Genomic DNA, 20,000 nt, shown 5'->3' with positions numbered 1-20,000 from the left:
GTTTCTCTAGGCTTCTAAAAGCAGCAAAAACTTACTGAGGGTGCAGATCACTTACTCTGCCCCATTTGTGCCATTAGGAACATGATTTTTGTAGGTAACATTAAGAAATATATACATTTGTATGATTCCTTTTATTCATTAGTTCATAGGAAAAACAGATGTGTGTTTATGTGGCCAGCTGAATTTTTCTTGCACAACAGCAGAGTGGTGTTAAATACACAAGCTCATCCACCACCATTTCTCTATTCAACTGATCTCAGGAAAACACAGGGTTTTAATGTGAGTCTTTTGGCTTCATTTCTGCATCCATATTAATGTATGTAGTTTCTGCTGTCAGTGTTTCACTCTGCATTGTAGCTCTTTGTTTGTTTATTTATTTACTTGTAGTTAAAAAGCCGTTAATAGTTGTATTTGACTGAATGCTGTTCAGATGTGTTAAAAATTTGTTTCTTTGCTCATCCATTAATTAGCAGGATTTGTAAACTAATCCACAGAAATGAGGGACAGCCTGCTTCAGAACCATGAGAAACTCTTCAAAACATGAAACCTCCATCACGGTCCATCATGGAACACAGAAATTTACATGTTCTTCAGAGGCCATCTGATCCATTGTGTTTGGTAGTGTTTCTGTGACAGAGTTAGAATTCAGTTTCATTGAGGATGCCTTGTAACAAATGGGTTCCATTCATAGATGACATTTCACTTTGTCTTCAGTTTTTCATGAGAGGACTGACAGAGAATTTGGAGTTTATGGCCCACTCGAAGAAATCATGTCATTGACTTGACTGTATTTTTTCACTGGGTCCCTCTGCTGTCCTCTACCTGAACTGACTTCAGATATATCGAGAGATTCCTACGAAAGTCAGAGTTAGCCTCTTTGCTACATTTTTGTAAAATCAGATCAGAAATCTTGCAAAATGCAGGCACTAAACCTAATGCACATAATTGGCCATAAAATAGCAGGTTTCTGATAGACCCAGATAGCACAGTAACACTATGCTGGCAAGAAATAAAGTGCGGTCTAGTGTATCACTGAAGGCTGTGAAATGTACCAATTTATATTACCTAATTACAATTAGAGAAATCTCTTTGGTTAATACGTTTTGCTAATTTTAAATTCAAGCAGTTTTCAAAATACTTTCTCCTTTATCTATGGGAAAGAAGATCAGGTACGGTACACACAAATGAATCTTTACATAAAATTCTGTTAATAACAATATTAACTACATAAATATGTATTTTTACTCATGATCTTGCCTTACATTATTTACATGCTTGTGTCCATCATCCTGAAAACAGATTTATTAGATTCTCTACTTCAGCTTATACAGTTGAAAGCAATTGTTGAAAAATACAGGAAATTGAAGAGAAAACTGTTAGTGTATACTGCAAAGTAGGTGTGTCTCCAAATATAAGAGTAAGTATGCAGTCAGGGAGATTCAGAACAAATACTGCAAAAGCTAGCAGAAATAGAGCTGGCAAAGGGGAATCTGTATTTTCAGACTGAGGAATGGAAGATTCATGTGGCAGTACAAGTCTTACTGCACATCCTTCTGACTAGAGCCTCTAACACAGAGCATGAATAAATCAGTGCCGCTTAGAGAGTTCCGTTGATTTTCACTGTGTTTAGGTCAGAATTTTTACTTATGTGTTTGAAAACACACAATCCAGGAAAGATAAAGGGAATGTAAAGTTAAAAGGAGAAGTGGATTAACAGCTATGCAATGCCTTTACCATTTGCTCTATATTATAGTAGTAAGCATGTAAGTGTTAGGAAAATTCTTGCTGGGTTTAAAAGTTAAGGATAATGATTTATTTGGGAGGGCGTCTGTTTTCTTCTCTGCCTTCTGATTTCTGTGTGACATGTGGTAGTTGCATAGCATCACTGAGGCAAAATTGTTACAAGAAGGCAAGTTCAGATCTTGCATAACAGGAAATTCTTACTGATTTCACAGGGAACTGAACACTGACTCCAGCCAGTGAATTTTACTCTTTGCTCATGCATCACAAAGTTGTAAAAACTTGTTTGTCTTGCCCTTAGGAGAAGGTAGACATAGAAGAAAATATTATTGCATAAAATTTAGATGTTTTGAATACTCTGAAGTTTCTAGGTTTCACAAAGTGTAAAAACCAACATTAACTATCTGAAAGTTCGGTGTCTTCTCAGAGTCTACACTCAGTGAAAAGAGACAGGCACTTTCAGAGAGGGATTATTCCCATACTACAATAGATGCCCAAGCTAGATCAGTTAAACTTTCCTTGGCATTTCCTTATTCTGTTGACTATAGAAGTCCAGTAATAGGTGAGACTAAATTCCTCACCACAAGTGTTTAATAATGAGTGGTAGGTCTGTTTAATGGTTGGACTTGACTATCTTGAAGGAATCTTTTCCAGCCATAGTGATTCTGTCTTTTCCACTTGTATTTTAGAGTAAGACCTTCAAAATTTATTCTTAAAATTCATTTGTTGTGAAAGATCATCAGACTTTACTACTTTTACTGTCGGAATTTTTAACTAATCAGTATTTTAAGATCACAATCTGTTCTGTGATGAATTGTGTAAAATGTGATGTTCTGTCTAATATTAGGTGAAGTAATTTCTCCTTAAAGTAAATTGCAGCAGACTTGTATATTTTGGTTTTTTGCCCCAGTTACATTTATACAAAGTCTTACAGAATAGATTTGAGTAAAAGAAATATTAAAATAGCTTTCCTCTTAAGGTTAATAAAAATATTATTTTTACTGAATAACAGACGACTAGAATGTTCTACTGACATCTCGCAAGGGGTACTTACATGCCAGCTTTTTATTATATACAGAAAAAAATATTTGAATTTTGCTAGACAAGTGTGTGGCTGCTTTTTATGAATGGAAAACTTTGCCAGCTGACAGCTGTTTGACTATTGTTGTGGTTAGCTTGAGCAATAGTTTCACACAGTGTGTCTGCTGCAGTGACTCAACGCAGACCTCAGGCTCTTCCACACAACTTGTCTTATGTGTGCAACCACATGTACTTGGTGTCTTTTGCACTGATGAGTCCTGAGAGTATGTGTGTAGGTTGGTGTTTGTGCATATGCAGACACTTCATCTCAGTGTGTTATAAACAGGGAATAGAGCCATGTCCGAATCGGTGCCTGTGTGAAAAAACACATGTGTAAAGTTTAGTGGACAAACTAATATGTTACAACAAAGTTTCCTAATTTTCAGTTTCCACTTAGGTGTGACTGAGAACAGGTTTCTCTCTGCCAGGACTGGGTGACTGAGGTGGCAGGCCTTGCTCCAATATGTTTGTGGTATAAGTCAAACTTCCTTAAAAGACTAGCTGAGCAAGAAGGGTTTTCTTACACTGAAGTGATGTATTATGCAAATATTTTCTAGGCTAAGTGTCTTTATTGTGTAAAACATTTACAGCTTTGAGATACTTATTTTGCTGTCTGTTTTAATCATGTCTTTGGAAACAGTCTCAATAGATTTTTCTGTTTGTAACATTATGACACTTGATAAGATGATGGATTATGAAGTGTTGAGAGCCCTGCCATGTGATCATTTATTTTTAAATACACATTTATACTAGCCAATGCTTAAATTTCTTGCAGGAATACATAAGAGATGCAAAACATAAAACTTGAATCTGATCGAATCTGATGCCTCTGGAAATAGAGTGCCACAGTACTGTGGTCTTAAAATAACAGATTCCAGCTGAAACTGGAACTTTACAGTGATGAATATTCTGTAAAAAATTATGGTCCATCTTTGTTACAAAATAAAAAAGATGTACAGTGGGGATGCAGGTGAACTAAAACGTGTTTGATGATGATATCTTTCTTTCTCTGTGCAGGTTCCTGTGTCAGTGGCCATGATGACTCCCCAGGTGATCACCCCTCAGCAAATGCAGCAGATTCTCCAGCAGCAAGTGTTGTCACCACAGCAGCTTCAAGCACTTCTCCAGCAGCAGCAAGCAGTTATGTTGCAGCAGGTAATGTGGGTTACCTGCTTTGGACCCTTAGCACAGGACATTCACGCAAGTGTCAGCCCAATTTTATGGGTCTTATTTTGTAATATTTCATCACTCATTACACCAAAAAGAATTAAAATAAATGTGAAACTTCTCAGTCTTTTTTTTTTGTTTGCTTGTTTTAATTACAGAAGTGTAAAATTGTGATTTTAAAACATTAAATATTACATTAAAAAGAGCAGTTGCAGCACTGGCAGATGCATTACAAATACCGAACAAATTGGTATTTAAATTTTCAAGTGCTTAGGCACATTTTAATTGTAGACTTGCCAAAGGAAGTGAGAATGAGTTGTAGATATTTGTTGCTTTAAAATTCATAACACTGTAGTGTTCCTTTTAGTCACATACACGGTATGCTATTACAAAATTTGAACTTACAGCTTCTTCTGTCATGGGAAAAGAAGTTTGTTAAATTTTGTTTTTTTCTACATTACAAAAAGAAAAAGTCCCAGATAAGGCTAAAAAAGAAGAAGGAGATTGCTCTTTCCTTAGCGCAAAATCTGGCAGCAAAGTGATGAAGCCATAAACTATTTATTATATACAGTAAAGGCAGCGTCAGTGATCTTTACCTCCGTGTAATGCAGAGTGGATTTTTGGTTGGTTGCTTAATTGTCATACAGAAAATGTTATGTCTGTTTGTCATAGTCCTAGCTCAGTCACTGTATACTTAAACTCTTTAATATCCAGTACTGTGATCATTACAGGCAGTTCACCTTCACTTGTGAATCCAGCATCCTGCTAAACAGATTGACACATTAATTACTTTTTTCCCCTAAGAAAGAGACAGTTTAGTTTGGCCTCAGTGACTTGTAGGTTTCTTGCAAGTGGATGAGTACAGCTTCTGATTTGTTATATAGGACATAGGAGGAACTTAGATGTAGTTATTTGAGGAGTTAATTTGGCTCTTGCATTCCCTTTAGAATACAGATTTTCTATACCCTTCTGTTTAGGATATTTTGGAATCTGCATTGGAAAATTTCAGAACCGCCTTGGAAAAAAATGTATGTAGATCTGCCTCTTCAAATCATTCTTAATGATCTTAATGATTCTTAATGGCCACGCTACCATATGCCAATCTAGAAGAGTTTAGGAGATTTATAATACTTGAAACTTTTGCCTTTATTTATTAAAGTCAAAATGGTTTATTCAGCAACAACTACAAGAGTTTTACAAGAAACAGCAAGAGCAGTTACATCTTCAGCTTTTGCAGCAGCAGCAACAGCAGCAGCAACAGCAACAACAACAGCAGCAGCAACAGCAGCAGCAGCAGCAGCAGCAACAGCAGCAGCAGCAGCAGCAACAGCAGCAGCAGCAGCAGCAACAGCATCCAGGAAAGCAAGCAAAAGAGGTAGGAGCTAAGCCCCTTGCTGATGCAAACTACTGTGAGCCGTCAGAAGCTTGGAAAAGACTAGTTTACATTTTTTTCCTGTAGCAAGAATGCAGCTATCAAAGATTTATTCTTATGTTTTTACTAGGCTTAATAGCAGTGACGATATAATTCTTCTGCTCCCCTTCCTGAGACATAGGATTTGAGCAGTCTAGTGCTGCTGTCGTCTAATGTTCACTAATGAATCTGAGTGTGCAAAGAACAAGCTGTTTGGTGGACACTGCACTGATTATCTTATACGCACAGGCAATCCATGTTGGAGAAGGAGCCTTACTTTTCTCAGTGGCACAGCTCAGAGAGCATGCAAATTTAGTCCATGGCTGAAAAAGAGCGATTGAGCACAGATTTCAAAGTCACAGGCCCCTGATTAATGAACTGCTACTGTAGGTTTGGAGTGGCGAGTAGAAAGTTACAGTTTGATGTGCTCATAAATCAACCTGACAAGCGAGTTTCTCAGGCCTAGCTTGCACTTGTCAGCAAACTGCATCAAATATAAACATAATACAAACAAAACACGTTGAAGTAGTTAAATTGATCAGCAGGTATCCTAGACGTTGTCTTCAAGCTGCCCATTATGCAAACGTTGAGGAAGCAGTTGTGACCTCCTGAGGCTTTGTTTCTGTTTGGATTTGTGAATAGAATTTCAGACAGCCATCAACTACAGAATAGAAATTGCTCCTGTATTTCTCGGGAGGCTCTGGGCAATCCACATGACTTGCTCCATTATGCAGTCTGTTTTCCAGTGAGTGCATCAGAAGTTTCTCTTTTCCCCAAACTAGAAAGGAAAGGTCTTCCACAGCAGCTTGTCTTTCTCTGAAGTGTGACTGCCTTCTTATACCCTCCTGAGTTTTTGCAGTCTTCAGTTTGTCTTGAAATGCCTCACAAAATTTGAATTTACACTTTTCCTCCATAATAGGGCATTTCGTTGCCTTGAATGCAATGCTCCTTTTAATGTATTCCAACAAGAAAACAGAGTGAGCTAACAGGCCAGTGAAATGAAAGATACATCCCAGTTTACTAATAGATCACTGGAGACCATGTTCATGGGCCACTGCAGACCAAACTTAGTCAATTGGAAAAACAAGACTTCCCTCAAATCACAGGCTGCTATGAAGAGTTACACTTTTAGCATAGATAAATTTGTTATCATCTGCCATGAGCTGGGCTTGTGATTTTTGTGTTTTGTTTTTTTTTTTTTTAAACAGCTGTTATATACTTTCTCTTGACCTTTTTCTTTAGTGTCATTAAGTGTGTCTTGCCATTTTCCCTAACATCTAATAGCTTAAATGAATATAATACAAAATTTCAGATGCTTTCACTTCCTGAATATTCTACAAATAGCATTATTATTTAACAGCTGAGATTAAAGAGAAGTAAGCTGATTTTACATTTTTGGCTTTCTAGCCTTTACTGCATACCTTACATTCTGCTGCATTTGTCTTTTTCTATTTTCCTTCTCTTTGTAGCAGCAGCAGCAGCAGCAGTTGGCAGCCCAGCAGCTTGTCTTCCAGCAGCAGCTCCTCCAGATGCAACAACTTCAGCAGCAGCAACATCTGCTGAACCTTCAGCGTCAGGGACTCATTTCCATCCCACCTGGCCAGTCTGCTCTTCCTGTCCAGTCTCTGCCACAAGGTATTTCAGTAATATGTGATTGTAGTAATATCTAACTCACAACTATTTTCAGATGCTACATTTGCATCCAAACTTCAGCAGTTTCCCATTATGAGACTTAAACATACTCTATTATCAGAACTTTGTTACTCATATTACAAATTTTCTTGAGGCTGATAAATTTTACAGAGTACTTCTATGGAAGAGAACAGCTTTTCAGGGGTTTTTCCTTAGCTATAAGTATTTATTAGCTTTATGTGCTAAAACAGCTTCTTATAGCAACACAATTCAAGCATCACTGATTTTCTCTGAGGAATTACTGAAATCTGATTTAGTGGAAGTGTTATCATTTAATTTAATATAAGCAAACAGATATAAAATATCTTAGACACTGATATTAAAGCCATTCAAAAACTCACTGCTTTTTCTTCACAAAAAAAAAATAGAAAAAGAAAAAGTGGCATCAAAAAGCACTTTGAATCTTCAATTTAAGATGTGTTAATTTAGGGATAAACTTTAGGGTTCATTTTCTGTGCTACTCTTTTGTATTAAATATGTTAAATATGACAACAAGTTTTGAAGGTGGTGATTCTGATAGTAATAAAATAAAAACCTTATGGAAAAAAATTAATTCCCCTTTTTCACTTTGATCAAGATTTCTCCGTTTTGACAATGAGCTCACACTCTACTGCTTGACACAAATGTTGATGGTTGAAAGAAAATAGGGCATGCACTTTTGAAAAGTAAATTAACTTAGAGATAAATGCTGCTTATGTTTTAAGATAAGGCCAAAGATGTCCCACCTTAAGGACATGGTATTAGGTACGTGGTTCTGTTTGTGTTACCATAGAGAGGTGAGCTAAATGTCTGTCATAAAAATTACACAGTACTCTGATCCCTGGCACTCCAGTCCTGCAATGAGCTTTGTTTAGGCTATATTCATGACAGGTAACATTACTTTTAATTGGTCTTTATGCATTCCTTCACCAGATAACTACTAGGGAATAGAAGCTTCAGAAATTAGATGAGTAAAAACACAGTACACAGTATGTCAAGAGCATTGTAGGCAAAAAAGGAAAAAAGAAAGGGCATGAGAAAACCTTACTCACTATAAACGTCAGTTCCTGGAAAGCAAGGATTCCAAATAAATATGTAAATTCCATAAATGGTGGTGTGTGGAAAAGCTATGACACAAGCATGTCTAAAGTCATAAAAATTACAAGAAGAAAGAGTCCTAAGTAAGCTATCACACTCTGAGTATTATTATTTCAGAACAGCAGTGGGAAGGTACTGTTATTCATGAATTTGGACACAAAACTGGTAATGCTGCTTTCCTTTTGTAAAAAGTCACATTAGACCATAATGAAAAAAAGCCAGCAATTGAAAAACAACCTCTTCACACAGCTCTACCTTCCACAACCTCATCTTGTGCCATCTATTGCAAAAGGAATTCCTTAATTTTTCTCTCACATTGAGCAATCCCTGTAGATTTCTTTCAGCACTCCTACTCGGTTGCACTGATATTCATTAGTTTAATGCAACACTCATTCATCCACTTTTAGTAGAAAAATACAGAAAGAATAATACCTTTAAAAATACATTTTAGGAGAACTAGTAAATAGTTATTTTTATGAACTTTCTTTTTTGTGGAAAATTAAGGGTAACTAAAGTCACAACAAAAAAGATTGATGCTAAAGAATTTTTAAAAATACAAAATTTTACAGTTAAAATATATCTGGATTGCTCTTTTTAAAGTAAATTTGTCTCTTATTTACTTCTGCCTTGGCATTTTCTAATTATAATGAATTTCAGTCAACTTCTGGTTTTTTCTTCCCTTGTTCTAGTACCTACTGTGTATGTAGGGTTTCTTTGGTTGCACATATTACTCTATAGAACCTCAGTTTTTCATAGCTCTGATGTAGAGCTCTGAAGTGCAAACTTAGCAAAAAATGTAAGACAGCTTCCCCTGGAAAACCTCTTTGCATCTCCAGGAAAGCCACTCATTCTATTCCAGGTGAGGTGAAGCGAGAGTGATGAGGGTAAAAAGGAAAGTCTTCCAAGCAAGCTGCTTAAACAAAGAAAGAACTAGACACAGAGTTGTGACCAGCACAGAGTTCTTTCTTTGGGATTCTCTTACAGCACATTTTGTCTTTCATAAGAAGGTACAGCACCCAGTTCAGTTCATAACAATATAATGAAGATTAATAGGATTCAGATCTGTTGAGATTGTCTAGTAAATCTTACATTTACACATCCAGATACATCAAAATATAGCACATATTTACAAATCCAAGTACTACTTACTAGATTTAACAGATATCCTTGCATTGGGGTTTGCATAAAAGCAGGAGGATCAAAATTCCTGTTTTTCTCATAAAATACAGCAAACTTTATGACAGATTTTCTATGGAGGTATTAAATTAAAACTTCAGAATTTATTTAAGATAATACACACTGAATGTGGTAAAAGGATGTTTTTCTTCTTCCACTGTGCCACAAACTGTATAATATGGTTATACAGGAAGATTTGCATATGTGTAACACAAATACTTTTCTGTGTACCCATTTAGATTCCTGAGTTACATGGGTGGCTGAGAGAAATAGAGAGGGATTCAATAAAAGTTAGTGGTCATAAAGAGTCCTGTAAACCAAAAATTATATGTGACAAAGAGAGCATGGTCTTCACATTAGTTAGTATGAAAAGATGTAACTTTAAAGTACAGCTGTGGTCCTAGTATCATAGAATCATATTAATCATAGAATGGCTTGGGACAGAGGGATCTTAAAGATCATCTAGTTCCAACCTCCCCTGCCATGGGCAGGGACACCTTCCACTAGACTTGGTTGTTCAAAGCCCTGTCCAACTTGGCCTTGAAAACCTCCAGGGAGGGGGCATCCATAGCTTCCCTGGACAATCTGTTCCAATGTCTCACTACACTAATTGAAAAATAATTTCTTCCTAATATCTAGTCTAAATCTACCCTCTTCCAACTTAAAGCCATTCCTTCTCATCGTCTCATCCTATCACTTGTAAAAAGACCCTCCCCAGCTTTCTTGGAGGCCCCCTCCAAGTACTGGAGGGCCACTATAAGGTCTCCCCAGAGCCTTCTCCTCTCCAGGCTGAACAGCCCCAATTCTTGAAGCCTGTCTCCTTAGGGGAGGTGCTCCAGGCCCCTAATCATCATTTTGGTCCTCCTCTGGACCTGCTCCAACAGTTCAATGTCCTTCTTGTCTTGGGGGCCCCAGAATTTCAGTTCTCCTGGTGGACATTCCCTCTATCTGATCATCAAACTTCTTTTAATGCAGCCCAGGACACAGCTGGCCTTCTGGGCTGCATGCACGTATTGCCATCTCAGGCTGAAGTTTTCATCAACCAACCCCCCCAGGTCCTTCTCCTCAAGAGTGCTCTGAAGCCATTCTCCACCCAAGCTGTATGTGTGCTTGGGATTGTCCCAGCCCAGGTGCAGGACCTTGCACTTGGCCTTGTTGGACTTCATGAGGTTGGCAATGGTCCCCCTCTCAAGCCTGTCCAGGTCACTCTGGATGTCAGCTGGGCCACACAGCTCAGTGTCATCTGCAAACTTGATGAAGGTACACTCAATTCCACTCTCCATAGCACTGACAAAGCTGTTAAACAGCACTGTCCCAGTACTGACACCTGAGGGATGCCACTTGTCACTGGTCACCATTTGGACATTGAGCTGTTGACTGCCACTCTCTGAGTGCAACTAACCAGCCAGTTCCTCATCTGACAAGTGATCCATCCCTCAAGTCCATGTTTTTCCAATTTAGTGACCAGGACATCATGCAGGACAGTGTCAAATGCATTACATAACTCCAGGTAGATGGTATCATTTGCTCTTCCCTTATCCACTGATGCTGTAATTCTGTCATAAATGACCACCACTCTTCTTCATTGTCCATATACCTTAGCAAAAACTCAAGAAGGACCTGCTTCATGATTTTGCCAGGCACAGAGGTGAGACTGACTGACCTATAGTTTCTGGAATCTTCCTTTTGTCCCTTTTTAGAAATGGGGGCTTAGGTTTTCCTTTTTCCAGTCTGCAGGGATGTCATCAGACTGCCATGAGCTTTCAAATATGATGGATAGTGGCTTAACAACTTCATCTGCCCATTCCCCTAGAATCTATGGATGGATCGCACTTGGCCCCAGTGGCTTGTGCACCGTCAGGTTCTTTAGGTGGTCATGAACCTCAGCTTCACTTATAGTGGGTGGATCTTCCTTTTCACCATCACTACCTTTGCCTTCTGGAGTTTGGGCAGTGAGGTTACAGTGCTTGCCAGTGAAGACTGTAGCAAAGAAGTCATTGAGTACCTCAGTCTACTCCATATCCCTCTTGACTAGATAGCCATTTTCCTTCTAGAGAGGCCCCACATCTTCTCTAGCCTTCATTTTGTTGCTGATACACCTGAAAAAATTCTTCATGTTCCCCTTTATGTCCCTATCCAAATTTAATTCTATCTGTGCTTTAGCTTTCCTAACCTGATCTCTGACTGCTCCAACAACCTCTCTGTAGTCCTCCCAGTTAGCCCATTATTTCTTCCATTCCCTACTTACTGTCTTTTTGTGCCAAAGTAAGTCCAGGAGCACCTTTTTCATCCATGCCAGCCTCCTGGCACTCTTACCTGCCTTCTATAGTTTCTGCCTTGAAAGGACAGAAATGTTTACCATGTTTTAGTGATGAGCAAACAGAGAAAATAAGGTGCTAGATGTGTTTTAAAGCCAGGGGTTCACTGTGAGTTACCCCTATGTAATGCTGTATTGATGCTAGCTAAATGCAAAGGTCTGTAAATGACAACAATAATAAAAAGAAAAAATAAACAAACAAAAAACCAAACAGGCACAAAAAAGTCCCCAAACCCTTACATTTTGATCAGGCCATGTTGGAAAATGAAAAACAGATACATGGATGGGGTAGTTTTATGGTAGTTTTGTGAAGTATTTATTCAAACATTAAAGTAAATACTGGTGAAAAGAGTTGCAAAATTAACCTCAAAACCCCAAGATTCTAGATGTTAGTAAACTGCATAGCAAATCAATATTTACTCTTTCTTTATCATCCCTAATGTTTATCTCACTCTGAATCCTTTCCTGATCCTTTATTATGTAATGTAGTGTAGAGGAGGTATTTGCAGGGTTATCTTAACCTAAGAAACTTTAAAATTTACCCTGCTTTTACATCCAGGCTAAAATATCTGACAGACCATTTTATAGCTCTTTTGTAAAATGAGAGTTGGACTTTTTCAGAAGCAGTAGATACAAAATTGCCATAGTTTACAATTAATTGCAAATCCACTTATTAGTTTTATACTTTTTAAAATGCCTGCCCTGAATCCTTTTATCCTAAAAGGCAGCCTATCAGAATGTTCTGAAGAAATGGTAAAAATAACCAGCCTGAGCCCAGAGAGAAATTTCTGATTTAAAAAAAATCTAGGTGAGCTGGGCAGCCTAGAGACACAATCTCATCCATAGCTTCCCACGAGGGAAGGAGCTGCCCAACAGTTGCCCGGAGGAGCAGAAGACATGGAAAGGGCCCTTGTCATAGAATCATAGAATGGTCTGGGTTGGAAAAGACCTTTGAAAGTCACCTAGTCCAAGGATGCAGGGGCATCCTCAACTAGATCAGGTTGCCCAGAGCCCTGTCGAGCTTCACTTTTAATATTTCCAGGGATGGGGCCCCAACAACCTCCCTGGGCAACATATTCCAGTGTTTTACCACCCTCATAGTAAAGAACCTGTTCATAACATCCAACCTAAATCACTTTTCTCTAGTTTGAAGCCATTGCCCCTCATCCTATCACTACAGGTGTCTGTAAACAATCTCTCTCCATCCTTCTTGTAGGTGTCCTATGTCAAACCTACAAAGACTGGCAATGTCAGAAGATGTACATAGTTTTGGTGAACTCTTCATCTTTCAAAACCTGAATTTCCTATCTTAGCTGCATGTTCAGTGGCAAAATAAAGAATATTCACAGCTCTTCTCTTGCTTGTGTTTTGGGAATCTTTACTTCAAGTAGAAGCATGTTCTCCATGACTTTGTGTAAAGTGCACAGCTGGAACCACACAATGCTGACACAGATGTATGGATACATTCTACATGACATTGCTGTTTGTGGTTGAGGATGAATCCTGGAAACTGCTAGTTTACAGACTACAAGTGGAGGGGAGCAAATTTAAGCTCTATCTTCAAAGGTCTGGTAGCTAGACTCCAGAATTGTAGTGTACATAACAGCAGAAAAGTTTGAGAAACTCTTAAAATTTTGTATGACTGTCCATCACACAAGGAGACTGGTGAGACAGTCTCCTATCTCCTAGCCAGACTCTCACAATTCATCTTCCATAGTGGGGCTGTACAAAAAAAGCAGTGGAGGACTTTGATGCTCTACACTACATGCAATTTAATTTGTGCAGTTTTGTTTGCTTTCTAGTTTTCTGGAGCCACTGAATGGTACAGAAGAACTAAAGCAATCTGCACTGTAGTGGTTTTGTTCTTCCAAACAGTCGCTTTGGTTTTAACTCTTACCACACATTTTTAAACAGAAATTTTTTAATAAATATTAAACCATCACTCATGAATATGTGGATGTCATTAATGAAAGTCAGATGTATTCTGCTCAAATGTTAAACCTGTTATGATCTTGCTGATTTCAATTTTTGTCTTCCTATTTTTCTCCACCACTCTTCTTCCACTCCTTGCTCGTTTAGTGTTTTAAAGAGAATATAAATGTTTGTGTCCTTAGTGTGATATGTTTTTCTATTTTCTGTTTCACGTTTAGTTAAGAATTGTAAAACCCAAGTTAACTATGGATGCACTGAGTTGTTTCCATGTCAAGAAACTGACTAAACAGATAACAAAAGTCTTGTCCATAAGTATATTTAGGCTTGTGGTTGTTCTTCCCAAAAGCAGTTGCAAGTCCTTAGTAGCTTTCACTCCTTGATCCTTAAGCAGTGTTTTCAGAAGGAGTATAATATTATTAAAGTTAGTGTTTATAATACAAGAGTAGACAGTTAGATTGCCTGTATTCTGACAGAAGGAAAATGAATTTGTTTTACTACATGTTGATTGTGCTGGAAAAACAGCATCAGCTTTATTGTTGGCATTAATCCATTAATAACACTGAGCTCGTTATATGAAACTCTTTATTTTGTTATATTAGTGGGGCTCTCTTTCATTTTATAGCTGGCTTAAGTCCTGCTGAGATTCAGCAGTTATGGAAAGAAGTGACTGGAGTTCACAGTATGGAAGACAATGGCATTAAACATGGAGGGCTAGACCTCACTACTAACAATTCCTCCTCTACTACCTCCTCCACCACTTCCAAAGCATCACCACCAATAACTCATCATTCCATAGTGAATGGACAGTCTTCAGTTCTAAATACAAGGCGAGACAGGTAATTCTAACAAGATTTCAACTGTGCTTATCATTTGACGTAAAGCTGTTTTATAACATTCTAAGTCACATTATTTCCAATCACAAAAATAACACTTAATACAAGTTATTTAAGAGATCATGGAGACTTGATTTGTCAGAATTGTTTATCAGTAGGGCATCATTTTCAATAACGATGTCTAATTTTGCAGACTCAATGACAATTACCTGTCTGTTGTTTTATAACACATGGTAATTTTGGTAAAAATTAAAAATCCCAGAATAAGGGGTGCTAGTTTAGAGGTGTAAATGCAGATTTGGGGGCACTTCTTTAGGTTTTATTCATATTTGAGTTAATACGCCAGGCAGGCAGGCTCTTACACTGCTGGTTTCCTAGAAAATGTACATATATCTTAGTCATCAGGGCTGTAATTCAGTGCAAAGATTCTACGTAAAAGCGCTTTAAATGTAGCATGTTAGAGCAGTTCTCGTACTATTTGTCTCTTCTGAAGTAAAACACTGAGTTTTCCTTCTTATATGCACAACAGTAACATAGTTGACACATTTCATAAAAATTTTTAGTGGCTTTAGTGTAATAAAGTGGAATTCAACCATATGGGTAAATTTAAATAATTTGTCAGACACCATTTCTTATTTTCAAGCAAAGGATTAAATTCATACAAGAGCATATAGTATTTGCAGTTCTTATTAGTAAATAGATTCATTTTTTCAGATGTACAAGAAGATGCTTTTGGGTCTACATAAATTGTCAATGATTGTATTTTTAAAAACATGCTCCATTTAATTATTTTATTATTTAAAAGAGGAGACATTCATTTAACTATCTCTGGTCCTCATGTGACTGTGAGAATATTTCTCTATCATTATGTTGTGCTATTTAAAAACTGGTACTTCTCTGAATACCATTATAATAGTAGTTTTGCTTAGCATTACTTTTGTGATTGTATCTCAGGGAGTGGTTATTTGAATCAGGATGTGTAGCTGATGCCCACCTTCATGGGGCAGTCCCCTGAATTTCTTTGATAACGGTATGTGGGTGGAACTATCCTTGGACTTCAGCTGGATATTTTTATGAAGCCAAGGAGCTAATGGAAGCAACTTATTTTTCAATATAAAATTCAAATATTTTGCAGTAGCATCCACAATATTCTTAAATTTTGACTGTTCATCTTCAATATTTCTTCACAGAATTGATCACTTCTGAATGTATTTTTTATTTATAGGTAAATGTTTCACCAAGGTCATATGGCAGAATTAGCATATGGTATTATACAGTCATCTTATTTTTTCATCCTTTATTAACAGTCATCTTTGGCTCTATTTCTTCTCTAATTGGAACATCATCTAGCCTTGGCAGTTGAACTATTCAATAGAACGATTAAATTTTTCTGACTGCTCTGAGCTAAATTGACCTGTTTTGACCTGTTTGTCACTGATCGTAACCTGACAGGCGCTAGCAGCCTCCAACGATTATGGCTTTTGAGATGAATCTGATGCCTTATTCTTTTGCTACAGCTCGTCACATGAGGAGACTGGGGCCTCCCATACTCTCTATGGTCATGGAGTTTGCAAATGGCCTGGCTGTGAAAGCGTTTGTGAAGATTTTGGACAATTTTTAAAGTAGGTGTTTTTTAATTCATTTGTACAGGGTTGTTCAAGGCAAGGGAAAGAGTAAGACCGCAAACAGAGTCTTGCTGTAAATCGTGTCAGAGATTTTGGTGTGTATTCCAAGTAGATAGATAATCAAGGCTATCTGCAGAGGGTCAAATTGTTATCCTTCCTTTCATGTTGAACACTTTTGCAGGTCTTTCAATACCACAGTGTTTAATCCTCTTATTATCCTTTACTGAAATTGAGCCTCAGCAAATTTGAAGAGATGCTTTAGATTGTATATTTATTGGATAGTATGGGTATGAAAATGCATATTTTAAATTCTGACATTTTGTATATAGTGGAAATTAGTCAATATAATATATAAAAAAAAAAAAAGCAGAAAGGACCAAGTGTGACCATTGAACTCTGATGTGGTAATTTAAATTTGCTTTTACTCTTTTTGTGAACAAGATACACATAAAGAAAAAAATGTAGGTTTGCAACTTTCATGGCTGATGTAAAAATTTTTCACTTTCAGCATTTGGTTCTGTCAGGTACTGTCTAAATCGCAGCATTTAGAAAACAAGTGATACAGATTTTGCTTTCCATCTGCAGCTTCAAACTACAATGGTTTACTGAATTCTGCCCACCCTTTTTTTTTTTTCTTTTTTTTTTTTTTTTTTTAGGTAGTTACTAGAATTTCTGTGTTCATCTGAATTTTCAATGACAGCACTGATTTTCTACCTGTGTACATTATGGACTGGTCTTTGTCAGAAGAGCCGTACTCATTTTAGCATGCAATAGATCTTAATGGAAAGCTACAGATAGGCTTATATAGATGAGTAACTTCAGGGGCTGAGACTCTTATGTTGTCATGGTGCAGCTAACAGGGTGAATGAACTGTTTCATGCTTCATCAACAATTAAGTTAATTAGCTCATTTGAAATTGCACTGCTTTGTTGCCAGGATGTTGGCAGAAACATCAAAAAGACGTGTTTACAAATGGTAGACTACAGGGTATGTAACAGAAGCACCTTAACAGCAGACCATAAGTACTCAATATTGCAATAACTTTTATAATGGAATTATAGCAATACTTTTCATAAAGCATTCACAATGTTTTCTTCATCTTTCATGCAGTCTTTCAGTTTTAAATTAAGTGACTTTTACTGACTTGCAAATATTGGGTAGGTATCACTCCTGATAAATTTTTGTTTATAAGTGCATTGAATGGAATGTCAAAATAATGGCTTAATATTGGAGAAAACTGTATAGTATTTAAAAGGGCCTGATTTATGTAAGTTTGTATTAAAAGGAAAATGAGATCTCCCAAATTTGACCTAGCATTCTGAGTATTATTAATAATAAGAATTTAAATTCATTTAAGTTAAGCATTCTCAAATTCAATAAAAAGCTACATTTTCTAAATACATCCATCCATCTAGGCTATAGAGATGCTAATTCTGTGGGCAGACTTTGCACATCCATTACATCAAGACTCTTGTTATAATCCATGATCACTAAAACCATTTTGATTAAGGTGCTGTGGTGCTTGGTTTACAGATGCTTTTGCTTTCCTGAACCAAATAGCCCTGGAAAATGTGAAAGTGACATATTACATCTTGATAATTCTGGTGCAGAGTTCATCAGGGTTTGCAGCAATGTTATGGCTTTTGTCCTATGCACCAGCACAAAGTGTCCAAGAATATTATTTCTTCTTTTCATTCGATTCTGTCTCCTGTTTAAAACAAATAAGAAGTCATGTTCTTGAATATATGAGGTTGTTTATGAAACAGAAATATTCCTTCATTTTATTCCAGCATTAAGATGAAAATCAATACATAACCATACATTAGATTCTTTAGTACCTTTTCATGTTCACACTAATGCAAAATCCCCATTACAATTAAAAAACATTTTCTTTCAATTAAATATCAACTTTTAGTCCAAAGATTGACCGTTTTTCCAACCCATTAACTTTATAGGGGATGAAAGGACTAATGGCTGTAGTTTTCAAGGCTTTGCTCTTAGTCTAGTCTTTGTTACGATGTTTTAGGTTCTCTGACTTGAAACAATATGATACCTGTGCTAAGAGAGTTAATGCAAGTATATTGTACCAAAATGAAATATTAATAAGGTACACTACCCCAGTATAGTAGTGTATAATACTTATGTATATGCTTATGACAACTTTGAAGAGTGCCTGGTTTGTGAACTCCAACATCTTGTGCTTAGAAAATGGTTTATCTAGCAGCTTGATTAAAAAATAAATATATATATATATACTGTGCATAGCATCTGAGAAGGAGGATTAAGACAGAAAACACTGGCTTTGCTTTACTTACCTAATAATGGAGAGGATTTACGGTGAAGTGACAAATAAGTTTCAATAAATGAGCTAAAGCCACAAAAGCCATTTTCACCTTCGTTGTTGTTTACTCAATATGAATTGGTTTTATTTTTACATTTTAGGACATTCCAATTATTCCTTTGATATCCTTCAACTCTAGACACAAACACAGAGTTTACATTTTATGGAGCCGTTTTCAATCTTGACAAAATGGTGTTAGATTACAGTTGCTCCTGCACAGAAGATCAGTTTTGACTATTGAATAAAAACAACAGCTTTTGGCTTAAGAAAAACTTTAAAGCGTAAAGACAGATCTGACAGAACTAGAAAGAAGATGACAAGATTTTAGCCAAATGCCAGGTACTGAAACAATTAGAAGTGCCACAAAATCTTAGGAAAATTCAGTATTTTGCTGTGAAACAAGTGTTGAGAGAAGCTGGTCACTGAGTGAGGAACCCAGTAGATTACTCAAATCATTTAATAATAGTTGTTCATGGTGGTTTTTTTTTAGATGTTGGAGTGCAACAGCATATGATAAAACTGCAGTGTATTTTGTTTGGAAAATTAATTATCATTCCATTGGTCCTAAGTCAGTTTGAGTAAGAGGGATTCAACTCTGAGTGCTCAAAATGAAAGATTTACAATAAAATCAGTCAGGGAGCAGTATAATCCCCCCCAAAAATCCCTGAGAAAGTAGTCAGGGACTTGCTGAGCCACTTGGATCTCCACAAGTCCATGGGACTAGATGGGATCCATCCTAGGGTGCTGAGAGAGCTGGCAGATGAGCCAGCCTCTATCCATCATTTTCCACCAGTTCTGGCTCACCGGAGAGGTCCCAGACAACTGGAAACTTGCCAACGTGATGCCCATCCACAAGAAAGGCCGGATGGATGAACCTGCAAACTACAGGCCTGTCAGCCTGACCTCAGTGCCAGGAAAGACTATGGAGCAGATCATCTTGGAGTCAATCTCAGCACACCTGCAGGATGGCCAAGGGATCAGGTCCAGCCAGCATGGATTTAGGAAGAGCAGGTCCTGCATGACCAACCTGATCTCCTTCTATGACCAGGTGACCCACCTGGTGGATGTGGGGAAGGCTGTGGATGTAGTCTACCTAGACTTCAGCATGTCCTTTGACACCATCCCCCACAGCAAACTCCTGGCCAAACTGTCAGCCCATGGCTTGGACAGCAGCACTCTGTGCTGGGTTAGGAACTGGCTGGAGGGCTTGGGTTAGGAACTGGCTGGAGGGCCAAGCCCAGGGAGTAGTGGTGAATGGTGCCACATCCAGCTGGCAGCCAGTCACTAGTGGCGTCCCCCAGGGATCAGTGCTGGGCCCCATCCTGTTCAATATCTTTGATAATCTGGATGAGAGGATTGAGTCCACCATCAGTAAATTTGCAGACGACACCAAGTTGGGAGCAGGTGTTGATCTGTTAGAGGGTAGAAGGGCTCTGCAGAGGGATCTTGACAGGCTGGACAGAGAGGCAGAGTCCAACATGATGGCATTCAACAAGTCCAAATGTCGGGTGCTACACTTTGGTCACAACAACCCCATGCAGCGCTGCAGGCTGGGGTCAGAGTGGCTGGAGTGTGGCCAGGCAGAAAGAGACCCAGGGGTGCTGGTTGA

The 20,000-nt window shown here is 37.7% G+C and overlaps 1 protein-coding gene across 6 annotated transcripts in view; it reads left to right on the top strand.

Moving 5' to 3' along the window:
- Positions 1-20,000, top strand: part of FOXP2 (forkhead box P2) — a 421,646-nt gene that overhangs the window by 352,820 nt on the left and 48,826 nt on the right. For 2 of the 6 annotated variants that reach the window (XM_054178905.1, XM_054178906.1), the window contains 5 exons: positions 3,838-3,975; positions 5,165-5,362; positions 6,868-7,033; positions 14,215-14,428; positions 15,943-16,047. In XM_054178905.1, the coding sequence (XP_054034880.1) occupies positions 3,838-3,975; positions 5,165-5,362; positions 6,868-7,033; positions 14,215-14,428; positions 15,943-16,047 (821 nt within the window). Of the gene's footprint in view, positions 1-3,837; positions 3,976-4,964; positions 5,016-5,164; positions 5,363-6,867; positions 7,034-14,214; positions 14,429-15,942; positions 16,048-20,000 lie in introns of all 6 variants that reach the window. The other 4 variants (XM_054178910.1, XM_054178909.1, XM_054178908.1 and 1 more) reach the window with 4 other exon arrangements.

Source organism: Dryobates pubescens, chromosome Z (assembly GCF_014839835.1).
Source record: "Dryobates pubescens isolate bDryPub1 chromosome Z, bDryPub1.pri, whole genome shotgun sequence".
NCBI lineage: Eukaryota > Metazoa > Chordata > Aves > Piciformes > Picidae > Dryobates > Dryobates pubescens.
The sequence above is the reverse complement of the archived record's forward strand: the minus strand, read 5'-3'. Positions and strand labels throughout refer to the sequence as shown.